The sequence below is a fragment of the Giraffa tippelskirchi genome, chromosome 2 (genome assembly GCF_054371585.1).
Source record: "Giraffa tippelskirchi isolate mGirTip1 chromosome 2, T2T-mGirTip1v1.2.pri, whole genome shotgun sequence".
Classification (NCBI taxonomy): Eukaryota; Metazoa; Chordata; class Mammalia; order Artiodactyla; family Giraffidae; genus Giraffa; species Giraffa tippelskirchi.
Window position 1 is genome coordinate 31762311 of NC_137276.1, and position 10401 is coordinate 31772711.

Genomic DNA, 10401 nt, shown 5'->3' on the forward strand with positions numbered 1-10401 from the left:
CAACCCAGGGATCGAAATTGCAGGCAGGTTCTTTACCAGCTGAGCCACAAGGGAAGCCCAAGAATACTAGAGTGGGTAGCCTATCCCTTCTCCAACAGATATTCCCAACCCAGGAATCGAACCAGGGTCTCCTGCACAGCAGGTGGATTCCTTACCAACTGAGCTATCAGGGAAGCCCAAACTGAGGACAAAATCAGATCAAAATTAATAATCATAGTAATGAATTATAACCCATTTAATAAACTTTTAAAATCATGCGTTCATATAGATAATAAGAAGGAAAAGCTCTTTCTTACAGAATGTCAGATAATAATGACACTTGGGAAATCATCTATGCAACCATCACAGTAGTAAATTGATGAAAACAAGACCCAACAGTGGATTTCAATGTAGTGGGTGAATGTTTGATGAGGAACAAGATACTTAACAAAGTCTCAAAGTACCCCCACTCAGATTACTAACTCTAGAGGGTAAAATTACAGTCACTTTACAGTGGAAAAACTTTCACCAAGGTAATCAAAGTTAGTATCTCCCATAACAGACAGTGACATCATGTACCTCTTGATATGATACAATGACAACGTCACATTTCTGCCAAAGATGCAAAACCTGAATCCAATCATGAAGAACCAAATTACCGAAAGAGAAGGGAAGTTCTACAACATAATAAACTTGTTCTATTTTAGAATGTCAAGGTCATGAGAAACAAAGACTAAGGAACTATTCCAGGTCACAGGGGACTAAAAACTAAATGTCACGTAATAGTCTGGACTGGAGCCCAGATTAGGAAAAATTTATATAAAAGACCTTATTAATACAACTGGCAAAATTTGATCATGAACAATTATTAGATAATAGCACTAATGCTAATGTTATCAATGTTAAATTCCCAAAATCTGATTACAGGACTATGGATATAGAAGGGAATGTCCTTGTTTTTAGAAAATATAAACTGAAGTGTTTGGGGTAAATAGACAAGATGTCTGTAATTTACTTTCAAATGGTTAAGGAAGAAAAAAATTATGTCTTAGTGTAGGGAAGATAGATGAAGCCAATGTGGCAAAACATTAATAACTGTTCTATCTGGGTAAAGGGCAGATGCGAGTTCTTTGCACCGTTCCTAGAACTCTTCCGTAAGTTTAAAATCATTTCAAAGGAAAAAGGTTTTTTGAAAAACTGCAGATACGCAGCACCCCCGCCCTTGCAAATAACTGACTCAGAATTTCTTCGGAGGAACCCAGCCCTCCACTCGTTTATAATTTTTATTTTTGGAGCTCCACACATGTCTCTGCTGCCCAGGAAGAGATGAGGACCCCTGCTGTATATCATGGGAGCCACTGAAGCTGTTATAGTTGTTGTTTTCCAACAGTCTGAAGGTGCTTCCTCAGAAGCTCCAGCTCTGTCACATTTAGGAAGTTCCTCCACGGTGTAGTGACGATGACTAATATTTACCTGAATACTTGCTGGGTACCAGACACCCAATTAGTCTTCACAAGCATCTAGGAGGTAGGCCTATACTTATCTCATTTAACAGATGACAAACCTGAGTAACTTGCCCAGAGTCACACTGGAAGAGCTGGGATTTGAACCCAGGCAGTGGCTCATGCGTGTATGTACTCAGTCAAGACCCTAAACTGTGAAATCAGCTAGATCTGGATTCCCATCCCAGCTTGGTCACTTGCCTTTTCCTCCTTCATCAATGGAGGTCAATCATAGTAGCCCTCTCCCAGAACTCTGACAAAGTCCAAAGGGAATAACATCCACGTTTTGCCCTGAACAATGTCTGGTGCCCAGCAAGCACTCAGTGTGGTGGCAGCTGGTAATGTCACCATCCCTTACCTCCCCGGCCCCTTCCATACTCACAAGCTCTTCACCTCAGCTACAGCCTCGGGGCGAGACAGGCGAACTCTCTGCAGGTCCTCCTGCCTCACGCTGTGGTACTTCCTCCTCATCAGCTCAGACTCGGGCAGCCGTGCCCGGCAAACCTCCTGAAGGTAGCCCAGTAGGGCAGGCACTGAAATCATCAGGGCGCCCACTGAGTACCAGGCACCTGTGGGAGCAACAACACTGCAGATAAGCAAGCAGCAGTACCAGGAGCCGCCACCCACCCAGACGGCCACGTGCTCGCTCCCTCACCTCCCCCAGGCCTCTGCCCAAAAGACCCCGCCCCAGATCACCTGGTATGAAACAGCATCTCCCCACTCACCCTCCAGTCTCTTAACTCAGCTTTAGTTTTCCTCACAGAACTTATCACCACAAGGCAGACTATAGGCATGGCTGTTGGCCTCTCCATGAATGTAGGCCCCTGAGGGCTAAGACTTTCCCCATCTGGTCATTGCCATAGCCCCAGACCCTTTTAAAAATATTAAAAACCCCTCTACTAGTACACAGCACACAGCAGGTAGCTCGTGCCTGGGGTCTGGCCACGGGGAGCTCCCGATGTCTGACATTCTGACCTTTGGGTCACGGGGGCTGACTGGAAGCCTTCCATTGGCATTTAGGACACCAATGACCACTTTGGATAGAGAAATGGTGAGGCTGAAATAAAATCCAAGGAAGGAACTTCTTCCATGTTAACATGGAAGCAAGCTAACAGAGCACTGGGTACAAAGTAATTAAATATCTGTCACCTGAACTAATTTACTGTGGAAATATATTCAGAAAAATCTAACAGCTTAGGAAGGATATCTGAGTTTCAGTGAGGCAGAGAGGAGTTCTACTAAGACACAGAAGATGAGGTCTTATGTGAAATGGGTTTATTTTTCAACTCACTGAAACCACAGGAAGCAAAGGAGACACTTGAGAAATGGGAATTCAATAGAACAAAGGCATGAAGCTAGGACCCAGCTCCTCAGAACATTCTATCCCAGGCCCTTCACTCATTTCCCTTGAGGGTTTGGCTTTTTCTGCCGCCATCTGCCAGTTCTGACCAAAAGAGCTGGGTCACAGCATGCCTTTTCATAAAAGGTCCCCAGGAAACATCACTACCCAGGACCTCTCCAGCTACCTACCTGTCCACACACCGACCTCAAAGGCTGCATACAACAAACCCCTCACTGCTGTTGACTGCCTGATCGACCCTACCAGGCTCACCTGCTGAGCCAGAGAAAATCAACAGGCAAAAATGCCTCATCAGTTCACCTTCTAGTACCTTCACCCCAGGTCATGTCCTCAGCTGACCCCAGAAACCAAACTGGGAAAAGGTCAATGCATTTAGTCCAGAGGAAACAATAATAATAGCTATAATGTACTGGCTGCTTATTTTAACTGTGTTAAATGTTACACATAGATTATCTCATTTTTCACACTACCCTCTGAGGAAAGCACTTCTATTATCCCCCCTTCAGAGAAAATGAAATTTAGTCACTCAGTCATATCCGACTCTTTGTGACCCCATGGACTGTAGCCTGCCAGGCTCCTCTGTTCACAAAATTCACCAGGCAAGAATACTAGAGTGGGTTGCCATTTCCTTCTCCAGGGATCTTCCCAACCCAGGGACTGAACCCAGGTCTCCTGCATTGCAGGCAGATTCTTTACTATTTGAACCACAGGGAAGCTCCCTTCAGAGATGAGGATGATTAGGCCTCAAGAGACAGGTTAAAGAACTTCTGATGTCACACTAGTGGCCCAGTCGGAATTCTAGCCCCAGGTGGGTCTCTCAGGAGCCTGTGTCCTGACATTGAGCAGACACGGAGGCAGGATGACCCCACAGCAGGACAGGCAGCTCCCTCATACAGGGCCGATTCTCAGAATTCCTCTCCACCTTCATTCACAAAAAGCCCTGGAAGCAGTTCTTACCCTCGTTCAAGGTGAGGAACAAGATGTTGAGGCCCAGGCAGGTCAGCAAGGAACACAATGGCGTCTGCCACCTGCAACACAAGGCTGTATATTGTCAAGGCTGTATATTGTCACCCTGTTTATTTAACTTATATGCAGAGTACATCATGCAAAATGCCGGGCTGGATGAAGCACAAGCTGGAATCCAGATTGCTGGGAGAAATATCAATAACCTCAGATACACAGATGACACCACCCTTATGGTAGAAAGCGAAGAAGAACTAAAGAGCCTCTTGATGAAAGTGAAAGAATAGAGTGAAAAAGCTGGCTTAAAACTCAACATTCAAAAAACTAAGTTCAGGGCATCTGGTCCCATCACTTCACATCAAATAGCTGGGGAAACAATGAAAACTGTGACAGACTTAATTTTCTTGGGCTCCAAAATCACTGCAGATGGTGACTGTAGCCATGAAATTAAAAGACACTTGCTCCTTGGAAGAAAAGCTATGACCAACCTAAACAGCATATTAAAAAGCAAAGACATTACTTGGCTGACAAAAGACAGTCTACTTAAACCTATGGTTCTTCCAGTAGCTATGTATGGATGTGAGAGTTGGAAAGATGGCTAAGCACTGAAGAATGATGCTTTTGAACCATGGTGTTGGAGAAGATTCTTGAGAGTCCCTTGGACTGAGAGGAGATCAAACCAGTCCATTCTAAAGGAAATCAGTCATGAATATTCATTGGAAGGACTGATGCTGAAGCTGAAGCTCCAATCCTTTGGCCACCTGATGTGAACAACTGACTCCTTGGAAAAGACCCTGATGCTGGGAAAGATTGAAGGCAGGAGGAGAAGGGGATGACAGAGGATGAGATGGTTGGATGGCATCACCGACTCGATGGACATGAGTTTGAGCAAGCTCCAGAAGTTGGCGATGGACAGGGAAGCCTGGTGTGCTACAGTCCATGGGGTCGCAAAGAGTCAGACATGACTGAACGACTGAACTGAAATGAACCTGCAACACAGGGAGTCCTGGTCACTGAAGGCAGCTGCCCCTCCAGCCAGGTCTTCCAAACCAGGAGCAAGAGGAGGCCCCGGAGCTCAGAGGTAACTCAGATAGTCAGGAAGAAATGAAAAGTGGGCCTCTCACTTGGACAGGTGACCAGAAGAGAGACCTGAGGTCACATCCCAAGCCCCAGGGTGAGAAAAGGCAGCCTCTGGAAACCACAGGAGGAGGGAGGAGGAGGAATAATTTATAAAATTATCTCTTAATGTTATAACCCTGTTTAACCTGTGTTGTGTAAGGTTTTATTCTCTTTAAGAGGTGTCGATGACATTCTTCTTTAAAGGTTTCCTTTATTCTTTGTATTTACTGAGATAGAGTTGGTATGCAATATGTTCTTTTTTTTTCAGTTTCAAAGGAACATACACCTACTGCACAAGATTCATCTAATATGAAAATTGAGTGAACAAATGTGAAGGATTTCTTTGACCTTATCTGTGATTTTCTCTTCTTTCTGTGATTTTGAGAGTTTTAAACATACATTAATTCCAAAGGAATGAAAATTATAAAGATTTCAACATATAAAAAATGAAGACAAGCCAGGGTTGGTATTCTCTCAGGAAACATGCCCGAAGCGAACTGGAACTTTCAGAACCAAACACAGACCCGGCTTCCACCACCACCAAACGGCAACGCAGAAGCCCCCAAAGACAGAGGAAAGAAAATCAGAGACAGGGTACTGAGTTCAAGCAAACGCTGCTGGCTTAGTCCTTGATAAAGAACACTTATAGGATAAAGGGAGCACAGATGTAATAACAAAGCCACTGACACCTACATTCTAAAGAGCATGGTCAGTGTATATTAGGTGAGCCCTCAGAGGAGAAAGTCAAATATAAAAATCAACAGCTAAGTTGCAATGTATTCAGAACTTCAATGCATTTTCTTTTGCTCTAATTGGAGTATTTCACAGTTACAAAATGAGGTTAACTAATTTATGAGCTGCTTTTATTTTTTAATGAGAGTTATGAGTAAGGGAGTGAAATAACCTCTCTCTGCCTTTGTCTTAAAATTGCAAACACTCCAACTTACACCACTCTAATTAGACCTCGGATGCATCTATTGGCTCTACCAGAGCAAAAGCAAATTAAAAGTCAGGTCTAAGGCCAATCCCATCTCAGAAATAAAAACATCACACAGCCACTGAGGTCACTTTCATTTAAAGCCTTTTTTTTTTTCATTAAAAAATAAAAAAGATGTTTATTTTTCTTTTGGCTACGCCAAGCAGCATGTGGGATCTTAATTTCTTCACCCCCAGGGACTGAACCCATGCCTTCTGCAGCAGAAGTACAGAGTCTTAACCACTGGGCCACCAGGGAATTCCCCACTTTTTCCATTCTATCTGATGTCTTTATTGACACTCTGTTCATGGAGACCCACTTACTGGAGTAGCCAATCCCAGAAGAGAGAAGTCTGAAAAATCAACTGCGGCTCCAGGCTTCAGACTTCAAAGAAGCTCAAGATTAGGTCCTTCTTCAAAGTCAAATTCTCTTTACTGAGAAAGAACCACCAAACACAAAAACAAACCTGACAGCCACTTTCACAGGCCAGTGCTCCATCTCCAAGCAGCTCGGAGACCACAAGCTCTTGGGGGCTTTTTAGGCCCAGTGCTTCTCCCCCATTGAACTTTTTCAATCCCACCACATTCTCAGATTTCTAATTTCATAAAATGGAAAAATTCTAGCACATTAGTGCCAAGAAGTGTTAACAGACCTGTGCTGGAAAAGGAAAAGGGCAGGATATATATATATATATATATATATATATATATATTTTTTTTTTTTAAGGATATATTTAACTTTTGCACTTTGCCACAAAAAGGCAAAACACATATACATACATACACAGGTATATACATACACATGCTTGCGTGCACAGGTGCACGCACATACACACAGTAGAAAACACCAGAGAGCACAGCCCTGTGAAGCCCACACACTCCCCTGAGGTAGACCACAGTTCACCTCAGCTAGCTGGTCAAGATGGAATTACAAAGCCAGCCCCTTCTGGCTCCACCTCCCTACCCCTTATGTGGACAGCACAGTCATCTAAAAGTAGAGAACCTTGCTCTGGAACCCTGACAGCTCATCTCTAGGGATAATGCCATAAATTAAAGGAGTTCTGCGGCAAACAAGAAAAATTGGGGGCCTTGGACAGAGTTAAAAATAAAGCTCCAATTATTTCCAGACTGAGGTTAAGAATGAATACTCAGTAGCACCTTGAGAAATTAACCCAACTCTACTCGCCCTGTCTCCAACCTGTCTCTCCCAGGCATCTGAGCAGGTCAAAGGTCTTTATGAGAATCTGATGAACTTCTCCCTAGAAATACACACATGTGCCTGCACAACTTTACAGGCAGGTTCAAGAGAGTCACTGACCCCTACAGCGCCATGCACTGGCTCTTGAAGAAGAACGACTGCTCTTTAGGACAAGCTGGTTTTATGTGACTCCCATTACCATGCAATATTAAGAACACATGACCTTTGCAAAAAAAAAAAAATCTTTTTTTTCTTTTTTTAACTTGAATCTAATCCAGCTTTTAAATTTAACCTGCAGTCTGCACCAGGAAGAAACAGCAACCAGACAAATCTAGGTAGGAAACTCTCCAGCACACTCAGCTGAGCCTCCAGCACATCAGTGTCATGAAGACCATTTACAAGAAAGATCTAAGGGACATAATAACCACACAGAATGCATGGCCATGCATTGGAGCCTGATTGGGCCAAAACAATGGTAAACGACATTCTTGGGGCAACTGAGGAAATCTGAATATGAACTGGGTATAGGGTGATATCAAGGAATCACATTGTTAATTTTGTTCCGTATGATGTTATTTTTTTTAAGTCATTATTATTTAGAGATAAACCAAAGTGTTTTGGGAGCAGAATTGTATGTATCCGTACTTTTAAATACTTTAACAGAAGAAATACAGTGAGCTGAAAGGAGAAAAAACTTACCAAGGATGAAAATCAAAGCAGACTAGAACAAAAAATTTTAAGAGCCATAATCCTAAAGGATTAGTGAAAAGAGTACCTGTTTATTCATAGATATTTGCATCTTAATTTTAATATAAATTATGCTAATATTGGGAGAGAAGGAAAAAGAAAAAAGCATGCTTCAGATAGAAGGCCCAATGGTCAAGGCTAGGTACCAGTCCTGAGATACGAGCTTATTCAGCCACAAAGAAGAAATTCTGGTGAAACACGAGATGGTTCCCAGTGCCTGCCTCTCCTGGGTTGGGTCTGAGATAGGGGGTGGACCAATAATAAGCGCAGAGGGCCAATGGACCTCTCAGAACTGCTCCTCACCAGGGCAGAAAGGACAGCCCAGCCACTGCCTAAGTGGCCAGTGCAACTAAAAGCAGGAAGGCAAAAGGCCCAGCAGGTTAGAGTAACTCCAAATAAAATCTGTACCTGAGCAAATACCGGACCCCATCACCGGCGTCCTTCAGGGGTTCCAGGTATACCTCAAGCCTCTTGTAGGACAGAACCAAGTTGAACAGATCAAATGCCGGCGACTTGGTAGGAACAGGTAGCGACTCCAGGGTAGCCTCCGGAACCGTGCTGGGGCTCACCTCCGGTCCACAGCTCTCTCGCTCTGAGGTGTGCATCCTGTAATCATAAGAATTCCTGACATTTGCACTGCACTTCCAATGCTCAACACATTTCTACCTGCATTATTTCATGTGGTGCCATAATAAACCTATAAGGTAGGCAGGGCTACAGGTGGAAAGCCCATTTCACAGAGAAAGACATTCAGCAAGGCGAAGTGAATTACCTAGATAGAGCTGACCCCTGAAAAGCATAGGTTTGGACTGCACAGATCCACTTATATACAGATTTTTTTTTTTTAATAGTAAATACTACAGTTCTAAATAATCTGCAGTTGGCTGAATGGTGGATATGGAGGAACGGCAGGAGGGCCTACTGTAAGTCATACTCTGTTTTTTGACTTTGCAGTCAGCACCCAACCCCTGCATTGTTCAAGGGTCAACTGTATAAAATCCTGCTCTTCTGACTCTCCATCTACTGTTCTTTTCCCCCACAGACCAATCAAGAGTATAAGCCATAAAGAGCAAGCACACATGGCTACTGGTAGGAGGCAGCCTGGGGTCTCAAGAGAAACAATGTCCTGAAATAATTTTCTTCCACTCTTTACCTAATTAACTCCTGTTCATTATTCAGGTATCAGCTTAAGCATCACTCTCTTGCTCTGAGATGTCTTTGCCAACACCCCCAGTATGGACTGGGAGACTCTCCCATGCTCACAAAAGATCATGTACTCACCCCTAACAGCACTTATCACACCAAAGCAAAACTCCCTGCTTTCTTGCCAGTCATCCCTCTTAACCTTGAGTTCCACCAGGTCAGAGACTGTCTTCCATTCATCACTGTTTCTGCACACAGTGGGCATGCAATAAATACTCGGGGAATAAAGGAATCAACTGCTCGTCCTCCAGGAACCCAGAGCTTTCTTCCGCCCTGCTCCAACCTCTAACCTTTCCCCCGCTCCCTTTAGTTACCAACAACTTCCTGAACCAACCCTGCCCGATACCCTCCTCCCCTTTTCCCCTCTTGAACCCCAAGCGGCGGTCATCAGCTTCCACAACACTCCATTCCCTTCTCCCTTCTTGGATACGGAGAGCCACAGGCGCTCTCATTCTCTTTCCTAATTTCAAGTCCTACCCAAACGCTAAGGAGGCAGAACCTTGGCGCACAGCAACAATAGGGAGTCCAAGGGTAGGGGCTTCGATCTGGGACGGCGGGGGGAAGAAGGTGTTTGAAGGGGAGGGTGACAAAGGGGCCATCAGGAACCTGAAGTCCCTGCAGGCGGAGCTAGGACGAAAGGACCCAGGGCGGACGCGAGGTAGGAGCACAGGAGGAGGTGAAGCAAGTCTGCCCCGGCAGGGGCCGGGCCATCATCTCTGCAGGCCAGGAAGCCTGATGCGGCCCAGAGGACCAAACCAGGGAAGGCCACACCCAAGGTCCCTGGGCCAGCAGGTGGTGGCCCCCGTGGCGTTCTGCCGCCCAACTCCGCACAGCTGGCAGACGCACCAGGGTGGGGAGGGGGTGGCACCTCACCTACCCGGTCGCTGCGTTGGTGGGGAAGGGGCGGAGACGGCCAGGAGGCACTTGATACGGCCACTGGACCCCGGAGCGTTTCCTCAGGCCCGCACCACCCCGACGACGAACCTCTTCCCAAGGCCGCTGTGAAGGCGTAGGACTGAGAACCTCCTCCGCCTCCCCCGCCGCCACCACTTCCGGGACGCGATTGCTCTGCGGCGCCGATCCCTGACGTCATCGCGCCCGCCCCGCCTCCGGCTCCGCTCCCGGTTTAGCTCCACCCACCCTGGGACAGGTGAGCCCCGGCATCCGCACTGCGCCTGCGTCCCCTTTTTCTTCCTTTCAGGGGGTCCTTGCTTAACTGTAGTCTTACCTGCGGTTCGCTAAACCCTGGGAGCTTGCGCGAGGAGATTCTGCCCCTCGTGGCCCCCGCGTCGCTTTGGATTCTGGCAGGGAACAGTTATAGAGTGAAGATAATCTGAAGAATTTATGTCTGCATC

General features: G+C 45.6%; 1 protein-coding gene across 18 annotated transcripts in view; it reads right to left on the reverse strand.

Annotated features, from left to right (window-relative positions):
* Window positions 1-10091, reverse strand: part of ZFYVE27 (zinc finger FYVE-type containing 27) — a 102458-nt gene extending 92367 nt beyond the window's left edge. For 12 of the 18 annotated variants that reach the window (XR_014071139.1, XM_081549525.1, XM_081549635.1 and 9 more), the window contains exons 1-4: window positions 9924-10091; window positions 8252-8449; window positions 3799-3869; window positions 1864-2050 (exon numbers count right to left, since the gene is read on the reverse strand). Coding sequence is in view for 17 of the 18 variants with exons in the window: in XM_081549525.1 (XP_081405651.1) it covers window positions 1864-2050; window positions 3799-3869; window positions 8252-8448 (455 nt within the window). In the remaining variant the exon portion in view is untranslated. Of the gene's footprint in view, window positions 1-558; window positions 646-1863; window positions 2051-3798; window positions 3870-8251; window positions 8450-9919 lie in introns of those variants that run through there. The other 6 variants (XM_081549615.1, XM_081549624.1, XM_081549671.1 and 3 more) reach the window with 3 other exon arrangements.
* Between the last annotated feature and the right edge of the window lie 310 nt (window positions 10092-10401).